Genomic DNA, 17,869 nt, shown 5'->3' on the forward strand with positions numbered 1-17,869 from the left:
TCAAGTCAGATATAAATTTTTAATTCTAGTGATCCAGTAAATTCCTTTGTTTGCCAAGTTAGTGTGAGTAGGGGGTCTATTATTCAACAAAAAGTGATTTAACATATTAATATGGCAACTAAATAAAAAACAGGATTTTCTTTTCATGCCCCCTTGAACACAATGTAAGTGGTTTTATGGAAAAACTGAAAGAAGAATTATCAGGTTACTATGACAGAAACTAAGAAGTTCACACAAATATAAGATTGTATTGAATGTCTCTTTCCCTTTTACAAAATTGCATTGGAATAGTCTGGTCTCCCTAGATAAAGTCTGCTTTACTGTGTTTAACAAGAATGAAAAGAATAATTTTTCCTTAACAATACACGTTCATTGAATCCCTGTTCTCAACATAGTAGCTTTCTCTCACTCTGCCAAACCTGACGTCTTTAAGTCCCAAGTCATCAGAGACTCGATTTCTCTAGAGAAGATGTTTTTCTCTTCTCTTTAAAGAATGGGGAGGGAATTAACCTGGCACAGGGTGGAAGGGGCATCTAGGGTCCTTATACTGTTCTGTCCTTGGCTCTGCCTCCCAAGGTACCTGGCATCTCCAGGTCCTGAGGGCTTTGCAGAGTTCTCAAGACTTCTCATCAGTATCCTCCTCTGCAGGCTCAGCTTTCTTTGGGCTTTGAGTCATTTTGCCACTTCCCAATCTGCTCACCATCTTCTTAAATACCACCATTTGATGTGGAACTTCCTATTTGCTAATGAAAGAAATCACTTCATGCCTATATTCCATTGTCATAAAGTCCACTGGGGAGATAGACCATGGTTGATATCCATTGGAGCTTTAGGTTTCTAAACACTGACCTTTTTTTAAAAATTATTTATTTATTCATGAGAGACACACAGAGAGAGGCAGAGACACAGGCAGAGGGATAAGCAGGCTTCATGCAGGGATCCCATGGCTAACACTACTGGCACACAGACCTTTGTCGGGTCTGCAGTCCCCAGTGGCCCACCCCTCCTGGCTAACACTACAGGCCCACAGACCTTTGTGTGGTCTGTAGTCCCCATTGGCCCACCCCTCATGGCTAACACTACTGTCCCACAGACCTTTGTGGGGTCTGCGGTCCCCAGTGGCGCATCACTCTTGGCTAACACTGCAGGCCCACAGACATCTGTGGGGCCTGCAGTCCCTGCTACCACTACAGACCCACAGACGTCTGTGGGGCCTGCAGTCCCCAGTGGCTCACCCCTCACGGCTACCACTACATGCCCACAGACCTTTGTGGGGCCTGCAATCCCCATGGATGGGCTTAATGCATCCACACCAGGTTCCATTTGCTCACAGGCATCTGGAGCAGTCAACGTTGGGGCACGACTGAAGGGAACATGCAGCACCACTTCTGCGAAGCCTGCAGCCCTGCTGCCCTGCTGCCATGTGAGGCCTGTTGCCCTGCTGTGTGTATAAATATATATATATATATATGCTATGTATTTATACACATATATATAAATATATAGCCATAAAAGGTTGTGCCACTCAGGATGAGATTGTGCCTCTCAGACAACTCGGATGGACCTAGAGTGTATTATGCTAATGTAAATAAATAAATAAATAAATAAACAAATAAATAAATAAATAAATGGTAGAATTCACTCTTGAATCCATCTCGTCCTGGACTTTTATTTTTTTGGTAGTTTTTTAAAAAATTATTATTACAGATTCAGTTTTGTTACTTGTAATCAGTCTGTTTAGATTCTCTAATTCTTCCTAGTTCAGTTTTGGAAGATTATATACTTCTGAGAGCTTATCCATTTCTTTTGGATTGTCCAATTTTTTGGCATAGTATTTTTCACAATGTTCTTGTAATCCTTTTTATTTCTGTGATGTCAGCAGTTGATTCTCCATTTCATTTCTGATTTTATTTATTTGAGTTCTTCCTTTTTCTTAATGAGCCTGGCTAAGTGTTTATCAATTTTATCTTTTCAAAAACTCTGCTTTTGGTTTCATTGATTTTTTTTCTATTGTTTTAATCTCCATGACATTTATTTCTTGCTCTGATCTTTATTATTTCATTTCTTTTTTCTTTGACTCACTTTGGGATTTGTTTTTTTTCCTAGTTCCTTGAGGTGAACAATTAGATTGTTTATATGGACTTTTCCTTGTTTCTTGAGGGTAGACCTGTTTTACTATGTATTTCCCTCTTAGAACTTCTTTCATTATATCCCAAAGATCCTGGACTGTTGTATTTTGCTTTTATTTGTTTCCATATATTTTTAAATTTCTTTGTTGGTTGTGTCACTGACCCATTAGTTGTTTAATATGGTGTTGTTCAGTCTCCACAAGTTTGTGGTTTTTTTCTAGTGTTTTCTTGTGATTTATTTCTTTTTTTTATTTTTTAAAAGATTTTATTTATTTACTAATGAGAGACACACAGAGAGAGGCAGAGACACAGGCAGAGGGAGAAGCAGGCTCCATGCAGGGAACCCAATGTGGGACTTGATCCTGGGTCTCCAGGATCATACCCTGGGCTGAAGGTGGTGCTAAACTGCTGAGCCACCAGGGCACCCTTGTGATTTATTTCTAATTTCATAGCATTGTGGTCAGAAAATATGTGCAGTATGATTTCAATCTTCTTAAATATATCGGGGGTTATTTATGGCCTAATATGTGATATATTCTGGAAAATGTTCAATGTGCACTTCAAAAGAAGGTATATTGTTTCATTTTTGGATGGAAAGTTCTGTATATATCTGTTATGTACATTTGGTCGAATGTATCAATCAATGACATTGTTTCCTTATTGATTTTTCCGTCTGGATGATCCACCCATTGATGTAAATGGGGTGTTAAAGTCCCTTACTATGATTATATTACCATCAATTTCTCTCTTTATGTCTGTTAATGGTTGCTTGATGTATATAGATGCTCCAGTGTTAGGTACATAGATATTTATAATAGTTATATCCTCTTGTGGGACTGATCCCTTCATCAGTATTAATGCCCTTCCTTGTCTCTTGTTATGGTTTTGTTTTAAAGTTCATTTTGTCTCATATAAGTATTGTCCACCCTGGCTTTTTTTGCACTTTCACATGCATGGTAAGTATTTTTCCATCCTTTTACCTTCAGTCTTTATGTGTCTTTAGGTTTGGCTGTAGTGTTATGTTTGGCTTTCTTTCTCCATTTTTTGTGTCTATCACAAGTTTTGGGTTTGTGATTATCATGAGTTTTATATATAACATCCAGAGTAAATAGCCATCTATATTAATTTGGTGGTCAATTAAATTCAAACACATTCCTTAAAAAATACTAACAGGAAAAGAAAACAACTTTTTTCCCTTTTCTTTTTTTCTTCTTTTCCCTGTTTACTTCCCCCTCCTCATTTTATGTGTATGTTGTCATAGATTACATTTTTGTGTCCATAATTTTCTTATGTCTAATTATGGCCATTTCTTTTTCACTTAAAAAAGCCTCTTTAACATTTTCTGTGAGGCTAGTTCAGGAGTGATAAACTCCTTTAACTTTTGTAAACTCCTTTAACTTTTGTTTATCTGGGAAACTTTTTTGGTTACAATTCTGATTGATAATCTTGCCGGTAGTGTCTTTTTGGTTGTAGGTATTTTTCCCTTTCAGCACTTTAAATATATTGTGTCATTCCCTTCTGGCCTATAAAGTTACTACTGAAAAATCAATTGATAGCCTTATGGGGTTTCCCTTGTACATAAACTTTTTCTTCTCTTGCTATGTTTAAAATTCTCTCTTTATCTTTAATCTTTGATGTTTTAATTATAATGTGTTGTGGTGTGGACCTCCTCAGTTCATCTTGTTTGGAACCTTTCTGCACCTGAGTATCTATTTCCTTTCCTAGGTTAGGGAGGTTTTTAGTTATTATTTCTTCAAATAAGTTTTCTATAGCTTTTTTTTTTCTTTTTTTTCTTTTTCTTTTTCTTTTGGTACCCCTACTATGCAATGTTTGTTTGCTCAGTGTTGTCTGAGAGATCCCTTCATTTTGAATTTTTTTTTTCTTTTTTTGCTGTTCAGGCTGTGTGCTTTTATTCTCTCTGTTTTCCAGATCGCTATGTTCTTCTGCATCTGCTAATCTACTATTGATTCCCTCTAGCATATTATTTATTTCACTTTTTATATTCTTCAACTCTGATTAATTCTTTTTAGTATTTTCTTTCTCTTTATTGAAGATCTCACTGAGTTCACACACTCTTTTCTCCAGTGAAGCTCAGGCATATTGGGGGATCCCTGGGTGGCTCAGTGGTTTAGCACCTGCCTTTGGCCCAGGGTGTGATCCTGGAGTCCCATGACCGAGTTCTGCATCAGGTTCCCTGCATGGAGCCTGCTCTTCCCTCTGCCTGTGTCTCTGCCTCTCTCTCTCTCTCTGTTTCTTTCATGAATAAATAAATAAATAAATAAATAAATAAATAAATAAATAAATAAAATCTTTAAAAAAAAAGATCAGGCATATTGCTTATCTCTGTCATATTTCATTCTTTTTCTGAGGTGTTTCCTGAGTCTTTATTTTGGAACACATTCCTCTCTCTTCCCATTTTGTTTGGCTTTCTGTTTGTTTCTATGAATTAGGTGGAACAGCTATTTCTTTTAAATTTGAAGGAATAGGGCAGCCCGGGTGGCTCAGCAGTTTAGTGCCACCTTCGGCCCAGGGCATGATCCTGGAGTCTAGGGATCGAGTCCCACATCAGGCTCCCTGCATGGAGCCTGCTTCTCCCTCAGCCTGTGTCTCTGCGCCACCCCCCCGCCTTTCTCTCTCTGTGTGTCTCTCATGAATAAATAAATAAAATATTAAAAAAATAAATTTGAAGGAATAGTTTTATATATGGTGTCATCTATATAGACTGTGAGCTCGGTGACTTTGGCTGGCTGGCTGGAGCTGTGGCTCTGTATGCTAGTCATTCTTTTAAACTGTAGCTTTTTAAAAATGAAGAAATAATAATAGTAATAATAATAGAATAAAAAATAAAATACTAAAAAAAGAAAAAAGAATGAAAAGAAAAAAGTATAAAGAAAGAAAAGAAAAAACTAAGAATAAAAATAAAAGCAAAAGTAGGAAAATTGAAAGAAAAATAAATAATTTTAAGAATAAAATTTTAAAAAGGATACCTTGGTGGCTCAGTGGTTGAGCTCCTGCCTTCAGCTCAGGGGGTGATCCCGTGGTCCCAGGATTGAGTCCCACATCCAGCTCCCTGCATGGAGCCTGCTTCTCCCTCTACCTCTGTCTCTGTCTCTTTCTTTCTCTGTGTCTCTTGTGAATAAATAAATAAAATCTTTAAAAATGAAAAATAATAAAATAAAAACAATAATAGTTTTTAAAAAAATTTTAAAAAACACCCCAAACTCCAAAACTCAGCTTATTTTCTGTGCCCTAGTGCCAGTGGGGCTGATATTTGGGCTTGTGGACCCTTGGCTCACAGAGGTTGCAAGCTCACTGTGCTGGTCTGAGTTTTTAGGGTGGAGGATGAGAGAGTATCTCCACAGCTCCCTGGCTCTTTAAAATGCAGATTTTTTTCCTGTTTCCCAGTATGACCCAGGCTGGTGTGGGTCTGCAAACCCTGAGATTGCTGAGGTCACAAGCTCCCTGTGATGATCAGACCCACTAGTTATGGTATCCAGACCCTGCTCCAGTAGAAGCTTTTAAGGTAAAGGGGGAATGCAAATGGTGTGCTTCTCCAGTACCTCCTAAACAGTGTTCCCACAGCTAGTCCTCCATGTGGAGAGTTCTAGTGTTCTCTCTTTTACACACTAGTTACTCTGAAACTGCATTTTTTTTTTCTGTGCAAGGATGGAGGACTCTGTTCCCAGTCCCTCAGTACTGTCACTCCCCTGACCATTCTCAGTATCTGAAAGGGGGATTGCCTTTGTCACTATACCTCTGTCTCGTTTCCATTTTCTCTCTCTCTTGGTTGTTCAGCAGCTGTTTAGTTCTTCAGGACGAATGAAATTTGATGTGTTCGATGGAAGAGGGGAGTTCAAGGTCTTCCTATGTTGCCTATTTGGACTGGAACACAACAGATAGGTACTTAAATAGAAGTCACGGGACTGGTGGGATCTTTAAAGAGCAGGTATAGATAAAGAGGAAGAAGAGACTCAGAAGTGAGGACAGAGTTCTGGGACTCTCTAATGTGTAAAGTTCAGGAAGTGGAGGAGCAGTTAGAAAGAGAGACAAACAACAGCCAGTGAGTGTATTATGAATGAAATGACAAGTCCTGCTAGCTGGTTGAGTAAGAGGAAGGCTGAGAAATATGCACTAGATTTATCAATGTGGAGAGGTCACTGATGATCTTGGTGGAAAAATAAAATGGTTGGTGTGGTGGCAAACAGTGAACACAGACTTACTTGTAGGGGATGAAGAGAAAACAGAATAAATAGGTACAGGAAGCAGTAATGACTTTAGGTTTTGTTGTAAAAGAGAGCTAAGCAGGGGGTGGCCGCTTAGTGTTTGCTGGAGGGAATGCTAGTCCAAAAGTGACTTAAAAAAAAAAAAACATATATATATATATATATAGAGAGAGAGAATAACGTCATCTTTGCTTCTCATGAGAACCAATCAGTAGGGAGGGCAAAATTGATAATACCAGTGAAAACAAGATTATAGGTGTGATGGCCTTGTGTCCTGCAATAAATACGAGGGTTGGGACTCAGGGCACTGTTGGGAGGTGAGTTTTAGGGAGTAGCATAGATGCTTCAACCACAGTAGCAGAACAGAATGCTTTGCACATGAATACAAAGGCAAGCATGTGATCAATGATAAGAAAATATGAGGTTCTCCTGGGATTCCTTCTAAACTCTCAGTGAAATAAGAGGATTATCAACAGACAGTGTGGAGTGGGAAGAGAAAGAGATCTGAGATGAGAATGTAAAAGATTTGTCTGGGACAATGGCTATTGTATGTTTTTGACAGCAACATAGGATAAGTACCACTATGAAAAGGTAAATACACGAACACACACACACACACACACCAAGAATTTCAGGAGACAATGTCCTTCCTTCACTTATTTATACTTCTGTTCAGATCTATTTTATTAACAAAAGGTGGGTAGTGACTCACTAAATAATTTGGTGACACACGAATGGGTTGTAGTCTGCAGTTTGGAAAACACTCATCCGGAAGAACTGAAGAGGAAATTTTCTAAAGAGATGTAATAGGATCACATGCAGCACAATAAACCAACCTAAGGTTAGAAATAAATTGGGGCCAATCCATTTAATCAAAAGCGCATCATTATGGACTCCCCACACCTGACTGTTCCTCTTATCCAAGATCTCTTTTTATTCCTCTCCTCCAGTAACACAGATCTGAGATCTATCAGTTTTCTTGTACCCCATTTCTGTAACTCTCCCTATTCAATCATTTGCCAAATTTAAAACATTCTTCCTGTAAACACTTACCAGCATCTCATTGTTTCTATTTCCATTGATTTTGCTATGGCAAAATCAGACCCTTACCGCCTTCTTTTTACCTTATATCATTACTATTCTTATTAGGATAATAAGATGTAATGGATGTCCGTGACAAATTTATTTTAAAAAGAGAAGCAGCTAAAGAAAATAAATATCTAACACAATCTCATTAAGAGGTTATCCAGCTTCGTTTGCTGGTATAGGTACTTCCATTTTGTATGCATCTCTATTATTTTCTCTATACTTGTCTGTATACAATTATATAACGAAACCCAGCCTTATGCTTGCTTTTCAGAAAACACATTGTGAATTTCTGCTCCCAGTATTATGTGTTTGGCAAAATCATATTTAATAGCTGTAGGGCATTCCATGTATGGTATTTTAATCTAAACCATTCTGTTGAGTTTGTGCAGTCATGTGCGTGAACCTCTCAGATCTGGGTCTGCAGGGAGCACAATTTGCCAAGGACCCCTGCTGCCGTGCTTGCAAATCAATTCATCTCCTAGCTTGTTGCAAGCCCGCATTTCCCAGTCAATAACAAAGCTCCGGAAATGTTCTTTTGCAGCCCCATTTCTGGGAGACCTGGGATTCCTCTGATGAGTGACTCTGGCTTATGGGTCTCCCAGACCACTGGTGGAAGATTACCTAGAGCCACACACAACTTTCCTTTCTTCTTTCCCTCGGGACCAGACTTGCACGGAGTCTGAAGGCTTCTCAGGCTTCTCCTAGCTCCTTTCCCATTTTCAAGGGCATTTCTCTTTCCCCTGAGACATTTCTTATACACTTAATCCCATCTTGGCATGTTTCTCAGAGGACTGAAAGGAGCACAGACATTCAAGTTGTTCTCAGGTTTGTATTCTCTACAACTAAACTCTTGATTGGTGAACTCTTAGCATATCATTCAAAGCACTGCCATTGCTCAGCAAATTAAGCCTGAGCACCTCCTCTCTCCACACTTGGCTCCAACCCATCTCCCCAGCCCCATCCAGTGCTCTTAGCCCAGGGCCTGCTGACCAAATAGTCTTCTATTTTCTCCTGCCTCCTCCACCCCCAACTCCCAAGAAAACATCTGTCTGGCTGATACCTCCTTCCTTCCTGATTTTTTTAAAAAATATTTATTTATTTATTTATTTATTTATTTATTTATTTATTTATTTATGACACAGAGAGAGAGGCAGAGACATAGGCAGAGGGAGAAGCAGACTCCCTGCGGGGAGCTTGATGTGAGACTTGATCCCAGGACCTGGGTATCATGCCCTGAGCCAAAGGCAGATGCCCAACCACTGAGCCACCCAGGTGTCCCTCCTTCTGGATTTCTTCTTGACTTTCCCACCCTGATGTTCTTTCTTCTCCATTTTTAAAGGGCACAGAAAAGTGTTTTCTGCAGTGTATTCACCCTTTTTGATATGTTATCAGAGAGGCTGTATAGTCCAGTGGTGAAGTGTACAATCTGTAATCAGACAGACCTAGATTATCATTTAAAACACACACTCACACACATACAAATTAGCTGAGATTGGATATGTTTGGGCAACAGTGAGCTAAACAAAAGAAATCCAAGATTTTTTGTTTTGTGTTGTTTTTAATTGCAAGACTTCCCAGAGCCCTTCAAATGTTCATACAGATTGTGACTTTCCAAGGCCAGTATTGATACTTTGCACAGCTTTTCTTGAATTTATTTGATCACAAAATCCTTTAAAAACACCGCCAGACATTACTTTTTTTCTTGGAACATACTGGGAAAGGGTATAAGTAGCCCTAGATTTTTACATGTGTGGTTTTTACAGTACTATATATATTCTCCAACGTGTTATAGTTATTTGCATATTTATCTTAACATGTTTTCCCACTTTAGCTTTAGCATGAGGCCTTGAAAATAAGGGGCACTTTCTCAGCTGAAAAATCACAGAATTTTAGTTAAGGTTCATGGATCGGAATAATATTTGGCAACTGGAGAAAGTTTGCCTCTACTTGCAGTGCTCTTCCACAGTCATTTTTATATCATAATATCCTGGGCTACGTTTCAGGCTGGAAAAATGATCTTGATGTTGGACAAAAAGACCTTGTTAACACGAGGCTAAGTACATTGTCTCTACAAGTCACTTTATTGGTACAGCATAAGTGGGTGTAAAGATAGAGGTTCATTTTAAGGGCAAGGAAGCAGGAGTCTGCAGACTCTGGGTCTTGGCCCGCCCTGGGCAGCGAGGAGGGCAGCCTGTGGCTTAGTTCTGATTGTTTTCGTTTCCAAGGCTGTGCTTGTCAAAGAGGTACTCGGCCAGGCCGGAATCCGGGGCCCCCATCTTAACCAGGTTTTGCACGTGATCACCCAGTTCTTTGATAGACTTCACCTGCTCATTCAGATAGTGCGTCTCCAGGAAGTCGCACAAATGGGGGTCGCCTTGGTCTGAGGCCAGAGTGTGCAATTCGAGCAACGACTGGTTCACATTCTTTTCCAAGAGCAGCGCACACTCCATGGCCCTCAGGCCGCTCTCCCAGTCGTCCCGGTCCGGTTTCTTGACGTCCCGCAGGCAGATCCGGCCCCCCCGCTGGTTCTGCAGGCGCATCAGCTTCTCGGCGTGCTGGGCCTCCTCCCGGGCCTGGCGAAGGAAGTACCTGGCGAAGTTGTTGAGCGCCACGTCCTCTCGGGAGAAGTAATAGGCCATAGACAGGTACGCGTAGGCCGCGTACAGCTCCAGGTTGATCTGGCGGTTGACGGCGGCCTCGCAGTCGGGGTGGAAGTTCTGGCGCACCCGGGAGCCGGCGCGGGCGCGGGCGCGGGCGGGCGGGGCTGGGTCCCGGGAGGCGGCGGCCGCGGCCAGAGGGCGCAGGGGCGCGGGGGCGCGGGGACGCCAGGGGCGCCCGGAGGCCCGCAGCGGCGGGAGCGCGAAGCCCGGGCGCGCGCAGCGCAGGGACAGCAGCGAGGCGCGGATGTTGGGGAGGAGCCGGAAACAGGGCCGCATGGCTCGGCTCCTTGCGGGCGGGGGCAGCGGGCCAGGGCGGCACAGCGTGCGGCCGGCGCCGGAGCTTCGGGTCTGCCGGCGAGCGCGGCCCCAGGCGACGGCGACCGCGTCACACACACCCGGGGCGCTCCCGAGGCGCCGCGTTCCGGGCGGGGGCGGGGCGGGGGCGGGGCGCACCTGCCGGGCGGGGGCGGGGCGGCCGGGGCGGGGCGGCCGGGGCGCACCTGCCGGGCGGGGGCGGGGCGGCCGGGGCGCACCTGCCGGGCGGGCGCACCTGCAGGGCGGGCGCAGCCCCGTTAACCCGGCGGTGCCCCGGCTCTGCCCGTGGGCCTTTGTGACTTACTAGTTCATCCAAGTCAAAAGTGCTGTCCCAAAAATAGGCGCTGGGACGGGCGGAAGGGAGGAGGCACCCGGCGACGCTGGCCCTCCCTCTGTGGACTCTTTCTTTCCAAAGCTCAAGGCGCGCGCGTGGGGGGGGGGGGGGCACAGAGCCTTGAAATAGGATGAAACAAAATAGGTCCCAGCCAAAATGGATGCTTATAAATGGACTTTCTATTTATTTTAACAAGTGCAGGTACGGAAAGGACTGTTAGTACAAATTTTCAAGAGTCTGTAGTAAGAGTGCTTTTTTAAAAAAGTCATCTTATTTTTAAATATAAAATGCATCTTTACTGCAAAACAAAACACTAGAAAAGTAGGAAGAAGATATAAACTAGTTCTAAACATGAGGTTATTTATCTGGTTTTTGTTAACGCAGATACATAGAGTCTGAGCAGAGCTGTGGAGAAGTTGAATCACTATGTTGCACATCTGAAACTAATGTTACATTGTGTGTCAAGTAAAATGACTTTTTTTTTTTTAAGGGCAAATGCCCAGCTTTTACTAACAGACTTGTAATGTTGAAGTTCCAATGCCTTTTCTTAGCCTCAAGAAGATAAATTTTCTTAGCTAACATGCTAGGAAGTGTCAACAATACCAGGTTGCATCCTAGGACAGCAAACTGGTTCTGCTTTCTCATTGATCTCTTCAATAATGAGATTATTTGAGGTGTGATTATCTTTGTTGAGAAAGAGGTCAGATTCTAGTTTTTCTAGTGTATTTTCCAGGTGCCTTATTAAGTCTTGGCTTTTAAATCTTGCTGCTTCCTTTATGGCATGTATGAAATTTTTTCCCACATTTCTGGAGATCTGCTCACTCCTTCAAGAAATTTGAAAATTCTTTCATATTTTCATCAACACTGTCAAATTTCCCTTTTTAACTGATGCTTTATTTCAGCATTGATTTCCATTGGTATTGGCAGTTTTTTTCTGGCACTTCTCCCAACACAGACATTGCTATAACTTTGGAGTCATCATCTTTCAAGGACATAGCTGAGCTTGCAGGGTGGGATGCTCCCTGTGCTTCCTATTTCACTGACAGCAGTGCCAGGCTTGGCCTTCTCTTAGAGGGAGGATGAATTGTGGATTCTCCAAAATGTTTCATTTGGCTTTCCTCCCAACAGCCAACTCCTCTGCTTTATCGGTCATCATTTCAGGGCTGGTCTTGGGCAGTCCCAGGAGTCCATCTGCCAAAAGAAGTTTTTAAATAAAAAATAAATAAATAAAATAGTCTGAAAAAATAAATTTAAAATGGTATTTGGTTTTAAAAGAATGTTGTAACTGTTATAGTGTATTGAGAAAATGAGGATTAACTCAACAGAAGAAAATTCAGGAAATTTCTCTACTCAGAACCATGGTTAAAATGTTGATAATAATTCTCACAGATTAAAAAAAAATCACAGAAGCTCAAAAGTAAATATATACCTTTGCAATAGCTTTCGAGAGGTATAATTGACATAAAATAAACTGCAGATACTTAAAATGTACAACTTGATAGAGTTGGACGTAGGTATATATCTGTGAAATCATTGCTAAAATCCAGATAATAAACATTTCATCACCTCTCAAAGTTCCCTCATGTTCTTTTATATTTTATAATCACTCCCTCCTGCCACTTTCTGCCCCACATTATCCCAGGCATCCATCGATCTGCTTTTCCTCACTATGTAGGTTAGTTTGCATTTTCTAGAATTTCATATAAACGATTGGTGTGAATTCCCTTTTCGCATGGTTTCTTTTGCTCAGCACGGTGGTTTTGCGATCTACCCATGTTGTAGTGTGTATGAATAGTTTTTGTTGTTGCATAGTTCTTCCATTGTGTAGATATACCACAATTGGTTTAACCTTTTCCCATCTCATGAACATTTTGCTTGTTTACAGTTTTTGGCTGTTGAAACAAAGCTGTTATGAACATTTCTCTCCAAGCCTTTGTATGGCTGTATATGCTTATTTTTCTTAGGTGAACACTTTATATGGAATGGCTGGATCATATGGTTAAGCATATGTTTAACTTTTTAAGAAACTTCAAATTGTTTTTCCAAATGGTTGTACCATTTTACATTTCCATCAGCACTATGTGAGACTTCAAATTCCTTTACATCCTTACAACCACTGGTATTGTCACTTATTTCTTGTTAATTTAAAACTTAAAATTTAGCCATTCTGGTAGATGTATACTGGCATTTCTTTGTATTTTTAATTTGAATTCCTGTCATAGTTAATGATGCTGAGTACATTTTCTCATACTTCTTTGCCAGTCATGTATCTTGGGTGAAGCGTACAAATCTTCTGCCCATTTTACATCCTGGGCCATTTCTCTTCTTATGGTTATTTGATATCTTTTGGTTGATATCTGAGTCTCTGATCTTATTGCTGCTTATATTCAGGCCTTCTTTCTGTTATCAGCATATTACTTTCTCCGTATCACTTTCCTAGATTTCCTTGTGCAAGTCAGACTACATTCCTAGGTCAGTTTCCTCAGTTGTAAATTCCAGATCCTACTTATTTCCATTGGGTCACTGAAAGGATTCAATAAAATAATTATGCAGAGGATTTGTCACAGAGCTTGGCACAGAATAAGCACTCAGGATATTCTTTAATAGTTCTTATTGGATAGTTTCTATTTAATTATTCAAGACCATTTATTTTATATTATTCAGTAAGCAATAATAATTATTATATATGGAAAACCTTATACAGCTTACACAGTATGCTTATATGCATTATACTATTATCATGTAGGGATAGTGAGGTCAAATTTCTTTTATAATATGGGCATATCAAACTTGTAGTTTGGTAGTAAGCTCTTTGGTCTCAAATGAGCTTCTTAAAGTGTACCGTAGATAGAGGTGGATGCCTAAGGTCTAGTTTCACTTAGTCTCTGCTAGCAGAATGCGATGGATATTCACCAAGAAATTTCCTACTCATTTTTGCTTTTCTCTATCCATCTTTGCTTTTATTTTCTCTAAACTTTTGCAACTCCTAAAACATAGTTCCCTAAAGAGAGGATCTGAAAATGATTCTTTAGTATTAAATGCCAACTGCTGCTACTAGTGTTTTAGTAGAAATGATGCTTTTCATATAAATGCTTATCCCCAAGGTAAAAAAAACCATAGCTATAAAACAAATGAAGGACGTGAAATGTAATGCAAAACAACATCATAAAACACAATACACACTGAATATTCCATGCTAATCTGTCAAAAATGTTTCCTGTTCCTTACAAAGTTTGTCATGTGTTTCACTAGATGTTGAAAATACAAGGATTTTTTTTTTTTTTTAAATTTAGGGACATTTTGATTTCCAGTGTTCATAGTAAACAATGTTATACCAAAAGTACAAACCTAGACCATGGCCCACCATTCTTCGCAAGCCATTTCTTTCTCAGTTTTTTTTTTTTTAAAGATTTATTTATTTATTCACAGAGACAGAGAGAGAGACACACAGGCAGAGGGAGAAGCAGGCTTCATGCAGGGAACCTGATGTGGAACTCGATCGGGGGGTCTCCGGGATCACGCCCAGGACTAAAGGCGGCGCTAAATTGCTGAGCCACCAGGGCTGTCTTCTTCCTCAGTTTTAATGGCTTCTTCTCTTCCTTGAACAGCCCTCTAAGCCTTGGAGATTCTCTGGTGCTCCCTTTACTTCTCCTTTGTCCTGTCCTCCCTTCTTTTACTTCTTCACGAAGTACATCTCATCTTTTTAGGTCCCATCAAATATGTTATTTTCTCTCTAAGGTCTTAGATAAGTTCATTTGGAATGAATCACTACTTTGTTGTTATTGTTGAAGACTTTGTTTATACTGAGAGTATATCATATCATGTTATAATTTCTTGTATATGGGCACATGCCTGTGTATACTTAAATGTGTGTTGGTGTGTGTGTGTCCTTACAGGCACAGCTTATCATCCTACTTATTTTTTTTTATTGAAGTATAGTTGACCCACTAGGTGTACACCATAGTGATTCCATAAGTCTCTAAGTTGTGCTATGCTCATCATAAGTGTAGCTGCCGTCTGTCACCATACAACCCTTACAATACCATTGACTATATTCCCTGTGATGTACCTTTCCTCCCTGTGACTTATTCATTCCATAATTGGGATCCTGGAGCTCCCACTCCCCTTCATCCATTTTGTCCATCCCCTTCCCCCACTGGCAACCCATCTCATTTTTAAATTCCTAGTCCTATGCTTCTATCCCCCAGATAAATGGGGATAGGAAAATTTATTTCACATAGGGTATCAGCTTAGCCAAGTGCACATTTATAAGGTATACTAGGAGACGGCTTTGCTGTAAGTTATTTGAAAAGCTCTGTACTTTGCTGGTTTCAGACTTCTAAAAAATATTTATTTATTCATGAGAGACACAGAGGGAGAGAGGCAGAGATACAGGCAGAGGGAGAAGCAGGCTCCCTGCGGGGAGCCCTATGTGGGACTCCATCCCAGGACCCTGGGATCATGCCCTGAGCCAAAGGCAGAAGCTCAACCACTGAGCCACTCAGGCACACCTGTTTTCAGACTTAAAAGGAATAACAATATCCTCCATTTTATGCTTTATAGATTTATTGGATGAAGTATTTGTTTTCTATGTAAAAATGCTTTGCCAATTGGAAATTTAAGGACTATATGAAAATGGGTTGTAATCCAATGAATAATGTTTCGATATATGTAATATATAGATCATGTTTTTATATTATTTTCTGTAGAGCATTTTATTTTAAATACAAGATATTTTTAGAATTTACCTACCTTGGAAAGTATATCAACAACATTTTCCATTTTTATGTTAATAGATGGGAGCAGTCATAAATAATGAGAAAAAGGAAAGTTGAAAAGTACTTCTACCCCTTTATACTTGTATTTGTGATGAAGACATTTTTTCTCCTTTTCTCATCTCTTTCTATTCTCTCTTTTACATTCAAACATAGTTAGTCATGGTTTAGCATTTCTTCATCTTTATTACTGATCCTGGCCCTTTCAAAATTTCTTGCTGTTAGAAGCCTGAAATGCAACAAAGCTAGAGTGAATAGAAGTCCATTGATTACTGCAATATGGATTATGGATTGTGCAACTGCTATTAATGGAGTATCTGAGGTTTTTTTTTTTTCCCCTGAGGGTTTTATAAAGAGGAGTAAAGGATTTTGTCTTGAGAAAAGGAGATGTATTGCTATTCTGTATTTTATCACTAGGAAATCTCTCAAAATTCTAAAGGGAGTGCTTGGACTTAGTGCTGGAGCACTTTCTTTACTTCACTCTCAGATCCATTCAAAATGGGGAAACCTCCAGGTCACTTCATAAATGAGTCAGAATTGAACTCTCAAGCCTTCTGCCTCTAAAACTAGAAGAGGTCTAGTAAACTCTGTTTTATTAATTTTGCTCTTTTTTTTTTTTTTTAATCTGTGGTCAAAAGTGCAAGGTACGGTAACTCCTACTCTACCTTCAGGACATGTCTGGCGTGCCACAAATCATTAGACTCCTAAAACCGTACTAATGTTTTAGCCCCTGGATTTCTAGTTATAATCCTTCTATTCCTTAGCAAGGCCAGTATTTCCCGTCTTGGGCCATGCTCAGTTTTGAACCTAACTGTTGATATAGTGGTATAATGGGACGAATAGCATCCTATTAAAATTCTTGTCCACCAAGGATCTGTGCATAGGCCTTATTGGAAACAGGGTCTTTGCAGATATAACCAAGTTAAAATGAGATTGTCCTGGTTGAAGGTCTGTGTTGTTTCAGTTACTGGTGTCCTCATAAGAAGAGGAAAATTTATATAGATGCAGTCCACATGAGGGAAGTCTGTGTGAAGTTAGAGGCAGCTCAGGTTGCTCTCAGAATCTAGGACAAGGATTTGCAAGCTTTTTTTAGAGAAAGCCAGATCAATATTTTAAGCTTGTGGGCCATAAGGTCCCTGTAGCATCTCTTCAACTTTGCTATTATAGTGTATTGCAAGCAGTCATAGACTATATGTAATGAGTAAGCATGGTTGTGTTTTAATAAGACTTTATTTATAAAGCTAGTAGTGGATCAGTCTTGGCCCTAATTGTGAAGTTTGCTGACTCCTGCTCTAGGAGATGAGGAACTCTTTATATGCTGCCATGTAGTATTTCTGATACTCATTCCATTAGTCTGGTAATGAATCCTGTCAGTTTCTTTCTTTTTCTTTTTTTCTCTTTTTTTTTCTTTTCTTTTCTTTTCTTTTCTTTTCTTTTCTTTTCTTTTCTTTTCTTTTCTTTCTTTTCTTTTCTTTTCTTTTTTTCTTTCTTTCTTTCTTTCTTTCTTTCTTTCTTTCTTTCTTTCTTTTTTCTTTTCTTTTCTTTTCTTTTCTTTTCTTTTCTTTTCTCTTTTCTTTCTTCTCTTTCTCTTTCTCTTTCTCTTTCTCTTTCTCTTTCTCTTTCTCTTTCTCTTTCTCTTTCATCAGCAGTGCTCAGCCAACCCAAAGCAATTCCACATTTTCACCACAGCCCTCAATCAAGAAAGATCCTGTGCCAGTGAGGTTATCTCCTTCCACCTCTGTCTATCCCCAATTACACAGGTAGAAATTCTAGCAAGTGCAATGCTATGGCATCCTAGGAATCAGTGCTGTGGAAGGTGGGTGTCAGACATCTTTTGTTACTTGTCCAGCAAGTGATCTACTTCCTGAATCACATCTTAGATTTGCTTCTTAGGGACGTTTTCAATAAAAACTTTTATAGGTTGGATTTCTAAGCAAACTTTCAGAAAAGGTCTCATTTGCAAGTGATTTATCAAATGCTGTGGGGTGGGGGGGGGAGTAGTGGGGGGACAATGAAAGAGTGTGATTCAGTAAAATTCCATGCAGAGTAGGCTAGCTTCATGGGCTTGGGCAATCATGTAGCATCCCACACTGAGACAAGCCCTGGGCTTGGTTTAGTGCTCTGCCGATGATGTCTTGAAAGTCATAATAATCTTATTTTTGAACCTGTATTTTCTAAGTACAGTCTGGGGTCGGAGGCAGTGGAGTACGCACATGAGCAGACAAGTGCTTTTTGTGTATTTGTCATTCCTTGCCTCCCTGTGGGCATATAGTGTTCACAGCACTCCCAGAGCCTGAGCATGGGATTTTGGTGGAGCCGTAATGAATGTCAAGGCAGCGCCCCT

General features: G+C 40.2%; 1 protein-coding gene across 1 annotated transcript; it reads right to left on the reverse strand.

Moving 5' to 3' along the window:
- Positions 1-9,499: 9,499 nt before the first annotated feature.
- Positions 9,500-10,392, reverse strand: LOC140641205 (ferritin heavy chain-like). Its single transcript, XM_072840655.1, has one exon. It carries the CDS (start codon positions 10,375-10,377, stop codon positions 9,640-9,642), a length of 738 nt encoding a protein of 245 aa, XP_072696756.1. The 5' UTR covers positions 10,378-10,392; the 3' UTR covers positions 9,500-9,639.
- Between the last annotated feature and the right edge of the window lie 7,477 nt (positions 10,393-17,869).

This window comes from Canis lupus, chromosome 10 (genome assembly GCF_048164855.1).
Source record: "Canis lupus baileyi chromosome 10, mCanLup2.hap1, whole genome shotgun sequence".
Taxonomy (NCBI): domain Eukaryota; kingdom Metazoa; phylum Chordata; class Mammalia; order Carnivora; family Canidae; genus Canis; species Canis lupus.